This window comes from Lissotriton helveticus, chromosome 3_1, assembly GCF_964261635.1.
Source record: "Lissotriton helveticus chromosome 3_1, aLisHel1.1, whole genome shotgun sequence".
Lineage (NCBI taxonomy): Eukaryota > Metazoa > Chordata > Amphibia > Caudata > Salamandridae > Lissotriton > Lissotriton helveticus.
In genome coordinates, this window is record NC_136061.1 from 384361154 (window position 1) to 384379210 (window position 18057).

Below are 18057 nucleotides of genomic sequence, written 5' to 3' on the forward strand. Positions count from 1 at the left end.
CGCTCATGACAAGCTGAGCTCGTCATGAGTTGTGCCGCTCGCACGCTGATGACGAGCTCAGCTCGTCATGTAACGCGGCTTTTTGAAAAAAGCAGCGCAGTGCAAAAATAGCGGCTGCACGCATGCGGTTAAGAAACCAACTTTTCTTTTTTTGAAATGCAGCCCGTTTTCCTTAAAGGAAAAAGGGATGCTTTTCAAAAAGAAAAAGTAAATGTTTCTGTTTCATTTTTATGTCTCAACTAGGCAGCACCTGCGCTGTCTCTTAGAGACATGCTGTTTCAGGTATGGACTTGAAGCTCCGCACATTTTCTGCCCATCTTTCCAATTGGCGCCTATTACTGTCCTCTGTAAATAGTGGCTTTTGATTCATAAATAGGCTTAGTGGTCTCTCCTTATTACCTCCTTCTCTTCTGTTGTAACCTCCGATGAGGACTACCCCTGTAACATGTGTTGTTACTCGATATGTTTTATTTACAGTCTGTCAGTACTATTTTCTTTAATTAATTTCTTCTTTTGCATGTACCACATACTCTCCTGCAACTGCTTTTCTTTTTTTAAGCAGCGCTTCTACAATGGCGGACGTGCCTTTAACGCTGCACACACACAAATATATTATTTTAAAGCAGCTCGACACTTCTGTCTTTCTCGTATTTTGTTTTTAAAGACACACTTTTGTTTTCAATGATTTAGTGTCAACAATGGGGTACGCGCATTTCTTATGCGTGGCTCGCCAAGGTGCACTGCACCCCACCGACTCCTGGCCACATAGTCCCCCTCAACCACCACTAGTAACAGGCTGCTCAGCGTCAGCAGCATGTGCGGGAGTTCCAGGCGAGGCTCTACATGGATTCTGGTCATGGCTTTTCTACTCAGCTCTTAGAGCTAACAGCTGTTCCCCCATCCTCCTGGAGAGCAGGGCGGAAACAGCCAGCACTCACACACTCAAACACCTCTTCCTACAGATAACGAGCCCCGCCAAGTTCTTTGCATGCCCACATGTTCACTTGCTAGCTGGGCAGGATAGAAGCATAATTTCACTCTCAGAACAACTAGCAAATTCAGACGCACATGTTTATACTGTACGATAGTTTTGGACAGACAATGTGGAATATCATCAACAAACTGTGATAAATATCGCAAAGCGCTCTTAGCGCAATTTTTTCTGTCACTGGATTGCATCGCCATGTTAGTGCGCTATTAGCAATGCTTAGCGCCTTGGTGATATGAAATCCAGCGATAGCAGCGGAAACCCCCAACAGCACTGCAAATCCAGCGATAATTTTGTGGGACAAAGCATAAACTCGCTAATACGGCCCTGTGGCCTTAACCATGCAATCAACCTCCCATAATACATATGGCTAAGTCAGAAATGTAGCAGACATAAAATACCTGCGATAAGGGGTGCATAGCGTGATTTTTCTTGTCGCTTCGCGGGTCTGCTGCATGCTTGTTACTATGGCGAAGACGTGTTAGCGACTATTTCCATGCTATTTTGCTCCGGAACGCCTACTTTGTATTTCATTAGCGGTGGTATATAGGGTGATAAAAAACCGGCAGCTAACTCGCAGAATTAGCGCTAACACGTGTTAGTGCGAGCTTGAAGATAAGGCAATAGAAAATTGCCACGTTAGCGATATGTGCCTTGATAATATACCCCAGAGTTAAAAGGACCTTGGATGTATTGGATGGCAGCATGGTGACGTAGGGATGGTGGAGCAGCTGATAGGTTCAGGAGGCATTGTGGCACAGTAGAGAGTGAATGCGCTAGTACTCCATCTTTGGATTCTGTGTACCTACATATAGTAATTGATGGCCAGCCCTCACCCTTGTGCACAGTCATGCATTTTCAAGTCTCTGCTTTGAGTTCTTGTCCCTTTGTGCAGATAGCCCAACCAGCTCAGTAGATGCTCCTCTTTTCATCCAATCCAGCTCCTGCACCTCTCGTTGGGAGTTCTTTACTTAGTCTAGTGCCTGCACCTGTCTTGGGCAATCCTTTGCCCAGTCCATCACTGTGACCCCTCGTCAACAATCACCTCTTTTCTCCACACCTTCCCCATGTCTGGCTCCTTCACCTCTCATCTGTAGTTGTTCGCTAAGTCAAGTGCCAGAATCTCTCTTCAGCAATTCTTTGCTTAGTCTAGCATCTGTACCCCTCTTCCTCACCTCTTTGTTTAGTATATCCCTACCACTAAATACCCTATCTAACTCCTACTAATGTAACTTACCACATAGAAACTGGAGTAAAGGCATGACATGGCTTCCTTTAGGGCACAAGACAATATCCACTGGCAAAAAGAGTGTTTGGTAATTTAATTAATGTACTCTGTTACTCAGCTCCTGGTAGAGCTAACAAAAAGCACTGGCTGTCCTTTGGTGTGAAGATGATAATAGTGACTGAACAGGCACAATGTGCTCAACATTAAACTGGTTTAAATCATGTCTTCACTGCTTGCTTTTAGTCAAATTCCTTTACTTCATTGTGTGTCATTTCCCAGAACTATCACATTGGACAGTACTTGGAAGTAATTCAGTTCAGAACTGGCCTATAAAACCCTATCTTGCATAGCTGGTATTGATCCGAATCAGCATTTAATACAGATGTATAATAACCGTCCCTCTAATAGGTTAATAACTCTTTAAAAGGTTTTCTCAGCAGTTACGCAGTGGTTGTGCTATGAGAAGCCATGCACCATAGAGCCGTAGATCAGCTTTTAGTAAATGTAACACAGATTACTTGTATAATAAAGATTACACACGTTCCTGGTTAGTAAACACGCCTGGAAGAGCAGACATTGAGCACGGAGAAAGCATGCTCTCAATTAATATACAAAGCAATACATTAGGAATTGTTTAAACCGTGATAAGTTTTTGCAGCCTCAGTACTGGCAGACTGTAAGCTTGGATACTCCTATGACCACTCCCCATCCCCAAGTCATACCTACCCAACATGACCTCATAGGTACATTTCCTGTGTGTGCCCACGCAGCACTCCACGCTCCCAAAACACTCTGGTGAGCACTCTTGCTTTTTTTTCCAATCCCCAACACTGTTTGCTTTCAGCTCGCACCGCCCCCAGGTCCCGCGCACCTATGGCCAGTCGTTGCACTTGGAGGCTAGAGAGGTCCCATCTTGGGCAACGGTCATGATATTTCTCCAGCCCAAAGGCATTTCCGATTGCAGCGTGCTCGAACCCTACCCGGTAGAAAAGGCTTAGATTTAGTAATGGGCGTGACGAGTAGGGCCGGCCTTGGGTATGGGCGAGCTGGGTCCAGATCCAGGGCTCCAATATTCCAAGGGGTGAAGCATAGAGCTGCCTGACCTAATGTCATACAAACAGCAGCTCGCCCATCCCACTTGGTCTCAATCGGTCCATTAAAGATCTGTTTTCTTTAGCTTACATGTGCTTAATGGTTAAATACCTTTCGTCTCCTTCTTCATTTAGCATTTACTTTTTATTTTACGTAAAATACAATCAACTTTAAATATATTATTTTTAAAAACACATAATCAAACCAGACCTGAGATTTTATGGATAGGTATGGATGTCATTTACAAGGCTAAAAGCTCTAATTCTTAACAATGAGAGACCTATTGCATTGTAAATGCTTGCATAAGGGTAGGCAGTGGTCCGTGGGACCACTGCCTTATCTTAAAAAATGTTTTCACTACCATTCACAAAGGGTAAGTGGTCCCCTGGCTACCCCTTCCCATTTGCGACTGACTTACCACCTACTTGAAGTGGGTGGTAAAGTGCAATTGTTTTGCGACTGCATTCCGGTCGCAACATAGTTGTACATTACCCTGCAACTTGCTTTTAGGAAGAGACGCCTTTGGCGTGCCCCTTCCTAATAGCTCCTCGCAAATCCTATTTTGTGAGTCAGTAAAAGGTTACCAACTCAGAAAATAGGGTTTGCACCGAGAAAAATGCATTTTATCGGTCACAAATGGCCCGATGGGCCATTTGCGAATGGTAAAATGCATCGTACATTTGACCTTAAGCTCCTGGTATATTGTTTCAATAAACAGGATAGAGTGAAGGAGGAAGAGGATGATACAAATTACCATATTGCTAATGTCTCACCATGATTCTTCCACCCTGCACAGCTGCTTAGCTGATCATCTTAGAGGCGGTTCGTCATGTTAGGGCATACACAATGTAAAGTCATAGATAACAGGGAGTCTAGGTTCCAACTGACATCATAGACAACATTATCTTTATTCTTCTTCTCTATGATGTGATTTGGGGCACCTTATTGGAAAACAACTGCATTATTGAAAGCTAAGCTTCTATAACTCTAAATATGTTTTTGATACGGCTAATGACTGCTCTTGGGCACACACTTTACCTTAAACTATGAAGCCAAACTTTCCCACCATCCCACCCCATGCCACCTCAACCTTCACCAGTAATGACACAGGACACACACATTTTGTACAGTTTACAGTTAGGCTTTTAAGTTTATAAGGTGGTCTTGGACATCAATTTGTCAGGTTATTAGCAGTGACACAAACGTTCCTGATCTCTACCACTTATAATATTGTATATAATATACTTTAAAGGCAACTAGGAAAGATTTGTCCACCTGCTACATGAGCCGGTAGAGCAGGACTAAGAGAGAAGGTAGAAGACGACCTGTTAAAAGCACTGACTGATTCAGTAGGAAAAGAACACTATTTGGTGCAGGATTAGCAAGTCATAGGCACAGCTTGGTGCACTTGAAGAACAGTGGGATAAGAGCACATTCTGGCTACAAGCAGGATAAGGGCACCGTCTGGTTATCTATACACTAGGCTTTAAAAAAGCGTCTGATTTGCAATAAAACAGGTATTTTGTTATTATAAGAGAAAAAACGTCTCTGCATGCAGATTCTTTAGCAGTTAATCCTTTTCTGGACCTGAAGACAGTTACAGAACAAGATGGCTCCTCCCTCGCCTTAGCATTGCTCAAGGTCACTGGGAGGGGGGGGAAATTAGCAACTCTGAAAATTCCTCACATGGGAGTGTGGCGTGTTCAGCGATTTCTGAACTAAATGCTTTTCAATTACACGGCTTAAATGACGCACAGTGGCAAAGTGCACATCAAGCAGTAAACAAAGATATATGTATTTTTGGTTCCAGAAATATTCAAATGTTTTCTGAACCTTTATTAATTCTTCGGTGCTAAAAAAAATCCATTGTTCCTAACGGCTAGGGCAGTTGACCACAAATCTGGGGAACTGGGTTCGAGTCTCGGCTAGGACATGCAACATCCTGTTATTCTGGGCAAGTCACTTAATCTCCCCATGTCTAACAAAAATGAATGTATCCTAATGTAACACAACTGGTGCTTGTGTAAAGCGCTCTGATACCTTCGGGTGAAGTTCGTGCTATATAAAAATACATTTTGTGAACAGTTTTGTCTGACTAGAAGACAAAGGTTAGGTTAAATAAACTTTAATTATTAATGCTGCACCCTGAAGTCATTGTCAGGCAGGCCTTTTTTCAGATTTGCATTTTATATGTCAGTGAAATATAATAATTATCACTACATGCTATGTACCAAACAGGGTAAGTGAGCTTAAGTTACTCCTTTTGTAATGAGTATTTCTGTAAACTACACTTTCAACCCCTTAAACCTGAGATTAAAGTAGAGGGATGGAATGGAGAGAGAGCCTCAGCTAATAAAAGAGAGGTTTGTGCAATTTGGGGCAACATTTCCCAGGAAATGAATTAAGATGCGGACTTCCGAGGTCAACAGTATTATAACAGAGAACAGTAATATTGACTTCCAAAAGACACATTAACAAACTTGCAGCAGTTAATGTAGATATCTGGCATTTCACAGGTTGCACTGCACCCCAGCTAGAATGCAGACTTCTAGACTTGGACGTTGTTTAGTAGAAGAAAAGTTGAAACTATAAAGAAATCACTGAGGATCTTGCACACTATTGGCCTGATTCACAAAGTTAACTTACACTTTTCAGTAATTTACTCCTTTGAGTAAGTTTATTCGTTTTTGCATATTCACAAAATTATAGTGTAAATTACCAATAAAACATTAGTAAGTCCAGCAACACACATGGCCAACCACTGGCACTGCAACACTCTTCAATATTAAATAACAGCGAAAGGGAATTAAATAATAAAACCCAATCTGAAATAATGTTAGATTCAACTATTTAAAATAGTTAAACATATAGATAAATATAACTTAGTATCAAAAATATTATTCAGTATTTAATTATAAAATATGTTAATATCCTATCTAGATTAAAAAAATTAATGTAACAAAAAATACTCAAAAATTTCAATTATTCAAAAGTATAAGTTGCCTATGTGAATTAGGCCTGATTCACATAGGTAACTTACACTTTGAGTAATTTACACTTATGAGTAAGTTTACTACTTTTTGCTTATTCACAAAATGGAAGTGTAAGATAGTACTAAAAACCACACATGGCCAACTGGTACTGCAATACCCTCCCATTGACTATAATGGTGGTAGGGAATTAAAATCAGACCCGGTAGGAAATGTTAAATTAGAGTCAATTATTTTAAATAGTTACAAATATACAAAAAATATAATTTGTTAAAAAATATATCAAAATACGACATATTTAATATGCAATACTAAAATACTAAAATAATTTAGGGACTGACTATAAGTATGGCAGTGAATGCCACACAGTGCATGGATGTGTACAAAGTACTCATTTACACTGCAGTTTGGGATGGGACCCTCTTCTGGGCCGCAGCACAAGCCGCAGTGTGAATGCACTTTTCGACCACCACCATGGTAAATGGCCAGCTAGACCGCCGACTGCTTGTGAGGTTGTCTCCTGACCGCCACAACAGCAGACGGCGGTCAACTGCCTGATATTTTCTAAATGGATCTTCAATTAATGGAAATATATTAAATGTAAATTATTTTTCTGAAGTTAAAAAAATTCCACTTTTAAAAAAAACTAAGAATTTTTAAAATGCATTAATTATTATTATAAATGATGTATAAAATAAATAGAAAAAAATACAATTAATGTAGGTATATTTTTATAAAAGTATTGACACATTGATTTATAAAACGAAAATAGTGCATTACATATTGGAGATTTAAATAATAAATGTGTACAATTTTAAATATTATAATTGAAAGTAACATTATTTCCTAAGGGCTTTTATTTTAATTCCTTGCATCCATTATTTCCCTTAGGAGGGTTTTGCAGTACTAGTGGTTGGCCATGTGTCATGCTGGACTTTTGGACTGGTTTTTTTTTTTAAAGTAACTTGCACTCGACTTTGTCAATAAGTAATAAACATGCTCAAAAGTGTAAGCTACCTTAGTGAATCAGGCCATTAATTCTGATGTAAGCCAGTTCTACCAATGTTGGAGGGCATCGGTTCATAGGTACATAAAATTATCTATGCACAGCTAAACGTGGACAAAGCCCCATGATTTAAGGCATTTTTGCAGCAGATGCACTACCAGACATACCATTGTAAGATCGTTTGATTGATCATATCATAACACTAGAGAAAATAAATAACATTGATGAATGGAAAAACGCTGAGCGCTTATCTACCTACACTTAGTTGTCTGGCTTAATTTTGTATGCACTGCAGACAATATTTCGCTACAAGGTACTCAGTTTACTTGAATGATCAGACCATTTGGGAAAACCTCCAACGTACTTACAGAAAAAAGTCCCCATAAGCACATTTGCTCTGTTCTGTCCCATCTTTATGTATTATGCTGGGGTATATATCTGAATCATGGACACTATGGTTTGCCAGATGTGCAGTGTAAAGGTGATGTACATTTCTATTACTCTTACCTATAGTTTCTGCTATGCGTTTTCCTTGGTTTCGTTTAGAAAATTCCTTATGAATATTGGATCTTATGAGTGATCATGCTGTTATTTATGTGCACAAGATACCTTTGATCTGAAAATTATAAATATTTTGATGTTCAGTGATTTCTGTTATGCTGCGTATGCCTGTATATTGACAGCATTCCACATACCGCACTGTTTCTTTTTACTTCCTCTGTATGGTTTATGTTTGCCTTGCCTAAACTTCAATATAACCACTTGAACACAATAAAGGATCCATTTAATGCTCAGCATTGAAATTACGTTTTTGCAGCTCCTTGGAGTAGAAAAGCGTTGTTGCCACATTATTTGATAATTCTTTAGATCTACCTTCTGGACTTTTCATAGACACGCTCAAAGAAGATACATCTGGCTCCCATTTCAATTAAATTTGCTTCTGAGGAACCTCCTGTGTTTGACTGTGTTGAATAGTTACAGACTGGCCCTAGAGTTAGAATTGTGTCTCCAAGGATTCCTCAAGCACCAAGATGAATTGTGGAACATGGGGCATGCAGCCTGTGTTTCTGTACTGCAGTGCTCAGTTTGCAAAAAAGAAAAGTGCTGAGGCCAAAAGTTTTGCTCAGAAGCATGCTGCCGGCGCTACAGAATGTCAGTTTTACTAATGCCAAGGCTGCACTGTCTTGATTCCACTTCATGCCTCTTTAATCCACCACCACACTATCCCTGCTACTTTATCTCACTAGTTAAAGGTTTCTGCTTTCTGACTTTGATGTGTTTTTCCAGTCTTTCTCTTCCTCCTTCTTTCCCCCTTGCGTGCTTTTCACTCTCTTCCTCTTGGTCAAAGTCTGAGGAGGAAAAATAAGAGCTGACCCCCACAAAATGAGCTCCAGTCCACCCCACTTGCAACTATTGTTTCAAACTAAGCACTACTGAAGTGCCGCCAAGTGGTAGATGCGGAAGTGTTTCTGGGGAATCTCTGCAAACTCAGTAGTGGTGTATTAATAAAGGTGCAAATCTAGGGAATTTCTGGCCCTTGATATGTCTAAGGTTCCCCTATCACCATGGTGAGTGGTGGAAAAGGATCACTATTTCTGGAGAGTTTTTAAAATGGAGCAAGGTGGTTGAGTGGGTCTGGAAATTACCTGCAGACCGAGTAAATGCACAGAAAAGGAAAGGAGAATCTTGGAAGTTTCTGAACTGATTGGTAGACTTGGAGGTGAGTCTGGCCATCTCCAAGAGTTCAGCCGCAATATGGGCCCGATTACGATGGCGGTTTTCCCGCATCCTCCGGGCCGGCGGAAGCCACCGCCGGCCTGGAGGATGCGGGAAAACCGCAGCGGACTGAAAAAGACCCTCCGCCAGATTAGGATGGCTGGGGGATCGTTTTTCAGTCCGCAGCTTTTCCGCCGTGGTCGCCTCCCGTCCGCGGTGGAAAAGCACTAACATGGCTGGCGGTGTCTATCAGACACCGCCAGTCATATTAGGATGTCTGGAGGAACATGCCTTTACACGGCGGCATTTCCGCCGTGCAAAGGCATACGGATTTTTGTTTGGGGGCCCATTGCGGGCCCCCAGGGGTGAAGGGGGGTGGGGGGTGCACACCCCCTGCATTTGCCTGCGCAAAGCGGCAGGCACCGCGCGGTGCCTGCCGCTTTGTGCATGCAAATGCACAACTTACATTTTTATCATTGCGTCGGGTGCTGCTTCAAGCAGCACCCGCCGCAATGATAAAAATACAGGATGTGACCGCTAGGGTGGCGGTCACATCCTAATTTGCACGGAGGGAACGCCGCTGCCCCTGCGGACGGTCCCTCCTACTCTATGGTGGCGGATGGACTCAGGTCCATCCGCCATCATAATCGGCCCCTATGTCTGGGGAGTTTCAGAACTGAGGGACGAGTGGTAGAATCAGAGGTGTATCTGGTCATTCTCCAAGTATTCAAGTGAACCAAGTAAGAGGATAAGTTCATCTGGTGAGAGTCCGAACAAACGGTAGAGTGGTAGTCATGGATATATATATGGAGGTTCACCAAGTATTTAGGTGAGTTGTGGAACAAGATGAATATTTGGGGGATTTTTTAAACTACAGACAGTTAGTAGCGAGTGTGTAGGAATTCCCTGTAGAAGTAGAAGTGTACTAGAGGAGATGAGAATCTGAGGAGTTTGTGAATTGAGTAGTAGACTTGGAAGATTGTTTGGGCACCTCTAAGTATTCAGGTGAGTGGTAGAAACAAGCATTTGCAATGCAATAGGTCTTGCATTACTGAAAGTTTGAGCTATTGGCTTTGCAAATAATAATGCAACAATATCTCAAACTTTCAGTAATGCGATACCTATTGCATTGGAAATGCTTGTCTGCATTATGGGGTGAAAGGGGCACGCCGAGGCAGTTCATGAAATATGCAACCGTATTCTCTTCAGGAGTGCCAGGCGGCGACTCGCTTCTTTCATTGGAATATTCCATTGCTGAGCTAGTAGGGACACCACACCAGGGACGTCACTTGTAGTGCTAAAAATCGGTCCTGTCCCGTCCTGTTATTGTGCAAATGTGCTGTCTATTCCTGGTATCTGATCGCTGTGATGTCACCCAACTATATGGAGGAAAGCATTTTTTCTGTAAGGAATTTCCTGTTTGGAATGCTCTTCAGCTCGATTTGAGGCATGCCTCAAACCTTTATTATTCGGGGGGCGGGGGGAGAATCTAAAGCTTGACATTTTTCTCTGCATCTCTATATGATCTCTGCCATCCTTATAATTAAAAAAATGCGGAATAATATGCAGCCAAAATAAAGATACTTATGAAGTGTTATTGAAGTACTGTTATTCTGACATCATCTAGGTGTTTTCCTCTAACCAGATCCTCAATGATTTGATGGCACTAACTTAACATCTTGTAGTACGAAAAATAAAATAATGCTGAAAAGTTGGTCATTGGGTTAATTATACATAATTAAGAATTATTACATATCTATTAAGCTTAAAATATGTAAATGCTGGAGTCTTTATAAAGTTCATAAACTTCTTCCCCGGTATGTGTGAAGAAGTTTTTATGTATCAAAAACTTTCCATTTAGTTTTCCCGGAAAAAAAGTAAAACATGGGTAAGACGGTTTGAAGGTGTATTTTTAACGCTATTTTTGCGACATTGTGCAGTTTTCTTTGTGCAGGCAAAGTCGCTCTCAACCGGAGGTTGTGTCTAATGGCATCATGTTAAGTTATTAAGGGGGAGGTGATGAGCAGTGTGAAAAATGTAGGTTAATAGGTCTAGGTTACCTTGATGAAGTGTGAAAACTGTGAGTGCATCGGCCCTTATTCACGGTTTTAGAGCCAGCAGTCGCTCCTGGGAGTGACCGTGCAACTACCAGCTTTCAGGATCTGAAGGCGAAAGAATAGCGGCGTGTTTCATTGTCCCTTCGTGGTATTTTGCTCAAGGAAACACGGTGTAATCGATGCACAGAGCAAGAGGTTGGAGTCCATAGCTTTTATGTGGTGCGCGTAGCCGTGCCTCTTGTCACTTGTTAGCATGATGTGTGGGGTTTTGCTCTATTTGTCACTGACAATGAGCCGCCCAGGGGAGCGGTGACGGATGGTGTCGGTAAATTGCCATACCCTATGGATGACCGCTCTACTTTACTACAGAAGGGGCCATTAGAAGCCAGACGCTGATGTCATCGCCAAGGTGCTCTTCCGAGCCGCCACGTTTGGAAGCTTCCATTCCAGCCAGGAAGGAATGCGAAGTTTCATGAATAATTTCCGCTGTGAGAACCAGCCCACATCTATGTTTAGCAGTCCATATTTATAGCGTATTGATGTCTGTATCGCCCCCTTGTTGCAGGGAGAAATATTGAGGTCAAGGCAGTCATCAAGATGTCTTCAGTAGCCATCACACGATCATCAAGCCAGAAAGAAACATTCCTGCCCACGCACCACAGAGGAGCAGGGGCGGGAATCGAAACCAGTGGTGCGCGTGCAACACAGGGAGCGCAGCAGCAAGGCGAATGCGCGCTGATGCACGTAACAGACACCGGTGGGACGTGGGTGGAGCAAAGGCGGGACATGCGCCCGCCTTTGCCCAATTGTGTACTGTATTTTTTATTTTGTTTAAAAGCACACTAAAGCCAATTGCAGCCCGGCGAAAGCAAAACCACACGCACAAGCGTGTGGTCAGCTTTCAGAACCCAGTACAAGAGGTCTCGCGTGCAGTGCTGCGCAATGCAAGACTAGGTGCGAGACCTAAAAAAAAATGTGTATGTGTGTAGTTTTTAAACAGAGGGTACAGTAGTATACTTGGATGTGTGTCTGAGCATTTGACATATATTTAGATAAGCTGTGACACACGATGACTCTATCTTAGGAGTTTCTGGACAGAAGCTAGAGCAATAGACGTGGAGGAGTGTCTATGGATTCTCTGAACATTGAGGTGAGTTCTGGAACAGGATGAATATACCTGAGGAGGTGATGGACTGAGGATAGAGTGCTAGACATGAGGTGTGTCTAGGGATTTTCTAAAGATTGCAGTGAGTTGTGAAACAGAATGGCTATATCTGAAGAGTTTCTGGAGTGCAGATTGAGTGGTAGATGTCGAGGTGAGTATAAGGATTCTCTGTGGACTAAGGCATATGCAAAAATGAAGAAATTGTCTGGGGAGATTCTGAACCGAGGACAGAGATGTGTTTTCTTGGGATTGTCTGTGCAAGGAGGTGAGTTGTGAAAGTACAGGGATGTATCTGGGAAGGACCTAAACCGAGTGGCTAAACTGAGTATCTAAACTGAGAGCCGCGATTAACATTTGCCAAATGATTTCATGGGAACTAATTCCTATTTAAAATGGCAGGCCGTGCTTACACTCTCAACCACTAAAATGGAACAGGTAATCCCTACCTAAGAAAGGAGGGTGAGCAATGCAGAAGGCACTTGGTACAAGGGTGCAGTTCTGCCTTCAATATCCTGACTCATGAGGTCGCGTTTCAGGTCGTGTCCCCCTCCAGTCATGCACTGGCAGGAGCACAGAATCTTTTTAGCTACAGCATGAACAAAGGATCAATAATACAATTATTCTGTGTTATATATATCAAGGTAACCTTGTCAGGCAGGAAAGGAATAAGTGTAAGGAAGAGAAATGCATCCATTTGTGGCACCCTTGAGTTTTACGGCCTACAGTACCAATGTCCTCAGCGACTACAGAACCAGTACGCAGTCTGAGTAGGGCTTGATCTTGCTCCTCAGACCCAGAAATTTGACAAATACATGCCTCTTAAAGTAAAGTACAAACACTTTCAAGGGATACTGCACTTAAACTGCTGCTTCTACTGCATATGTTTCAAGTCTCCTGCAGTTAGAAGCAGCATACTTTAGTAAAGGTGAAGCCTGGCATGAAGTGTCACTAACTGGGCTCTATGGTGCATCTCTCAAAACGTTTACGCATTATCAGGCTAGCTCTGCAGGGTTAGGATTACAGAAGGCCCTTCTTTTATTTCCCTTAAACCAACAATAAAAGTTCTTCAACTGAGTCAATGTCAGTTGGCTTGAGGAGAAATTTCAGGACACTGACTGCTTTATTACAGCAGGTTTTCCCTTTCTGTGAACACTCTGGACAAAATTCTCAGACCAATGTAAAAGCAACAACATGTCCCTTTGCCACAAACCATTTCCACAATGGCCAATCTGGATTACAACAAGGCCACAGGGTTCTTTGGGTCTCCTTGGAACATCTGCAACAGCCTAGGAACAACAGCAACGTCATCGAAACACCATCAAGTGAAGGAAGAATGCGATCCGCTTAAGTCAATCACATTAACGCATACTGAGTTCTTACACTGGCAGGCAGGGTGGAATTGAAGTAGAAGGGTTCCACGGATCATGTTAACCAGTTTACCATATTTCCTGTAGTTCAGGTCCTCTTTCTCATGCCTTGCATACCAGGCTCAATGCACCCTTTGTTCCTGCAGGGCTAAAATTAGCTACAAAGATGCAGGAGGGTCTGAGAGGTACGAAATGTAGTCCACTTCAGGAGCAGTGAAGGTGGCAGAGCTCTGTGGGCCTGGAGTAGCAAGAAGGTTAAGGTTCCTTCAGGGAAGATCTATATGTAAAGGGCATGTTGGAGCAGGAAGCCCAGAAGGGACTCTAGATTTGTCCAAGAGTGGGAGTGCCATCCATGCTGTTTTCAGAGCCTGCTGAGGAATCACGGGAGGAGCGCCCCTGCAGGAAGCGTATGATCTTCTCAATAGTGGCATCCTGGTATTCATGGGACCATCTAGAGTAAAGAATACGAGAAAAGAAGCAAAGGTTGAGAAACAACAGTTGTGAGACACAGAAAGAAAGCACGTGCTCAAAGAATACACAGTACCCTCGAGTCATCAGCAGAGACCATGCAAATCTCTACAGCCTCAATGAAGAGGTCAAAGAAACAGAGGGATGTCCCCTAAGCAGGCAGGAACACTATTTACTCACAGTCATAGTAAGTATATTCTCAAATATTCTTCTCTCTTTCCTTATTTTCCAACCAATTTTTGCTCTATCTCCTTGTTTTCCTTAACTTCTAAGGTTTTGGAACACATGGTCTACAACCAACACTCTTTTGAACACATTCTCTTCTGTCCACCTTTGGTGTAGCTTCCGGCCAGCCTATTGTATGTAAAGTGCCCTCTATACAGTCCTTAAACACTCATCGCTCCTTATTCTTCTGGACACTTCTGATATGGTTGATCATGTGCTTCTCTATTAAGATAATGTAATTACTCCTCTTATATAGCTATCCTCGGGCCTCTCTTCCTGTCCTTCAGACACTTTATCAGGTCAGACTTGTTCTTCCTTTGTTCTTCATTGTGGTGTCCTCTGTCTACTCTCTGCACAGCCCCTAAGCTACACATATTTGCAATTTTAACTTTTGAGTTAATTTTACAAAAATGTTTGACAGGTTTTCCATCTCTCTTCATCTTTCTCAACCATAAACTTACAGCCTCATAATCCTTCTCTTTCCTTCTGGCCTTCCAGTCTTGGATGACATTACATACCTTGCACTTAATTTCTTTTCAGCTTCTTCTCCTTACACCTGCCCTCTATAGTATTCTATTTTCTTTCCCCCTTCCTCTCTACTAGTCTTTTCTTAATCATGGAGCCACCTTTAACTCCTCTCTACACCAGCTGTTATTAGTTTTTCAACATGTGTATAACTTGAACCTTTCTATCCTTTTAGTCCACCAAAACCCTCTGTTTTTCTCTTTCATTTTTCAACCTTGGCCACAGATTCTCACCTTTTGGTGGATTCTCTGTGTATGTTCCTTCACTTTCTCTGACTGATCTATAAGATTACGATTCCTCATTTCCAGACTTTCTGCTGTTGCTCCTATTTCTCTTTATCATACACCTCTTCATTGGCTCCCTTTTCCTGCTCAAATCCTTTCTTAGTCTTATCTAGAAATGTGTCAATGTGTCAATTGTCTTCATTCCTATCGTTATTAATTTATTCTTATTTACTCTGTGAACCTTCACTTAGCAGCTTAATTTCTTTTCCATTTTTCTTCTTCCTTGTTCAGCTTCTTTTTTACTCAAATTGGGACTTCTCTTCTCTCATTTCATTCTGCTCCTACTCTGTCCATTATCTGTTTGGGCATGTAGGAACATCTACTAGCGTCTGCCTAATGGTTCCTTGGTTTCTTGTCTCTGTATAGGTGTCTACTTTTCTGTTATATTTCACTATAAGTTAAAGTTGTGAATAATGATTTGGCAGCAGTGCCTTAAAATTCAATAGTCGATTTCCTATATCGCATTCCATGGACAGTATGGCTAGTAAGTTTAGGAGGAGCAGTGATTTCGCACACCTTCTTGAAAAAATCCCTAATTAAGATGTTGTTCAGTCCAGATCCCATATTTCGACACCTTAGGCTATAATTTCCCCACTTTTGTTTGAAAGATGGCATTTACCTTTGGGGTAAATTTCTTCTCATGTATTCTAGCACGCCTTATAACTGTGCTGGCTGCTAATTTTGCTTGTTTTTTTTATTTTCAATTAATGTGTACATTGCTTTTCTGTCAGTTCTCACCCACTGAGGTAAAGTGCCGTTTAAGAGTGTTCTCAGTCCTTGCTAAGATGGACGAGCATGCAGAATCGGTATTTCAGTGGTGTCCACCTTTGGATTATCTATAGAGTCCTTTAGAATTTTAAAGTACATGTTTGAAATAAAATGTGATTAGTCTTTTGAGATATTGACTTTTTCATTGTTTTTGTACACATAAGTATATATGATGAATGCGATTTTATTGTAAATAGTTTATTTTTAAATTATTTATTGAAATATTTTCTGTTACTTTTTATTCGTCTGCCGAGTCCCCTATATCAACTGATACAACTGTTTCGCATCTAGGCCCATTTATTTTGCCTCCCCTTCTCCCATCCCATCTATCCGGTAAAATCCACTAATGTGAGTTATAATTTGAAATTGTATTAATTTATGGAGTGTATCTAGAATGGTATGAATTTCTCGTGTATGTCTGTTATTTTGTGATTTGTGTATACTTTTTATGGTCCTAGTGACCGAAATGAAGGTTTTTGAAACAAAAAAAAATAAGAATACCATGGCAAGGAGCTTTGTGATTCATGTGGTCTTCAAGTGAGCGCTTCATTTTACCTGACAAGTCTAACTTGGGTCAATATGTCTGCATGCATGGAATGCCTTGATAACACTGAGAAGGTCTGCTACCATTTTCCTTTCTCTCAGTTAGACTCACACCTTCTCTCAGCCCCACAAAGCATATTTGTGGATTAAATGTAGGGACGCAAAGAAATGGTAAGCTGTTGACAGACCGATTCAAAACAAGCCCTGAACTGGGTTTAAAGAACCAGACCCAGTCCAGCAACTCCTTCAGGATGGAATTGCTGGGAAATGGGTGACCAATATTTAGCTGAATGTCAAGCCAGACAGTTATTTTAATGGGATCCACTTCAAACCACCATACCATACCCTCTGTGCTGCTCTGAACCTGTGCCCGTCTGCACCCAAACGGGTCTTGGAGCTTGGCCCATGCCCCTTTTGGGTCTAACAGAGTCTCACATTCATTTGAGTAGCTAAGAGTATTTCAGCCCAAATGCTTAGAGGAATGTAGGTGTCCCTCAACCCGCTGAAGGATTACAACAAATGTAAAAACTGTTTGTTTTCTATCCAGCCACAGGTAACTGTGCAGTCACTTCCTAATTATGCTACTTCTGATATCGTGCAGTGTGGCAAAGTCCCCACACCAGTCATTAGGTGATAAACTGAGTATCTTTTTCAATCTTAATGCACGATCACTACCGTGCCATCAACAACATCTTTTTAATATCTTAGAAGATCATGTTCCGGATGCCCTGTATATCATGGAAACCTGGCTCCAGGAGGTGTCTATGCTGGATGTGATTGCAGCCAATCACCCAAACTATTCCATTTTAAGGAAGGATAGAGTAGATAGATTGGGAGGTGGATTAGCGATAGTATTTGAAAGACACATTTAAATGTAAAATGCATTCCTTTCCCATCCCTTCCTGCGAAGCTGTGTCCTTCATGCTGGAACTCTCACCTAAATTTACCCTTTCTGGGGCTTTGATCTACCGCCCTCCTGGCTCCACAGGTAGATGACTGTCATTATCTGACTTTCTAGCACCCCTCATTTTTAGATTGTCCACTTTTATAGTGCTGGGGGGCCTGAATATTCATTTGGAGAATCCGCTAGGCAGGTCTGGCCAGAGTCTTATTGAAGATTTACAGGAACTGAATCTTCATAACTATTTTCCCACTCATCAAGCAGGGCACCTGTTAGATCCAATTTTCTCTAATATAGAAAATACCCACTCTCTTCCTTTGGTACCATTTGTGAGGTTGGGTCATATCACTGTCCCTTTTAGAGTACCTACTTCCCCAGGCTTTATCAGGGAAAGGAACCTATCTCAGACTAACTCTAGGGCCCGGTCAAAGTTGGACTTCGGTGTTTTTAATAGTCAGCTGAGGAATTCAATCTCTAAGTTATTGGGAGATGTCAAGCTTGATCAGCCTCGAATGGTCGAGTGGCTGTGCAACTCCTTAGATCGCATTCAGCCTTTAAAAATGCACCACTCCGCCAGGCTTCATACTCCTGACCCATGATTCACTGAGGAACTACAGGCAAAGAAAACAGACTGTAAGAGGCTGTAGAGGGTTTGGGGGCTTAGCTATGACGACACCTCTAAGCTTAATTATAATTTGGCTCCGAAGCATTACCATAACTGCTGTAGAATGGCT

The 18057-nt window shown here is 41.9% G+C and overlaps 1 protein-coding gene across 3 annotated transcripts in view; it reads right to left on the reverse strand.

The window, feature by feature from the left end:
* Positions 1–13253: 13253 nt before the first annotated feature.
* The window catches only part of SARM1 (sterile alpha and TIR motif containing 1), a 278800-nt gene continuing 273996 nt past the window's right edge, over positions 13254–18057 (reverse strand). For 2 of the 3 annotated variants that reach the window (XM_078680122.1, XM_078680120.1), the window contains one exon: positions 13254–14060. In XM_078680122.1, the coding sequence (XP_078536248.1) occupies positions 13931–14060 (130 nt within the window). In that variant the 3' untranslated portion in view covers positions 13254–13930. The remainder of the gene's footprint in view (positions 14061–18057) is intronic. The other variant, XM_078680121.1, reaches the window with a different exon arrangement.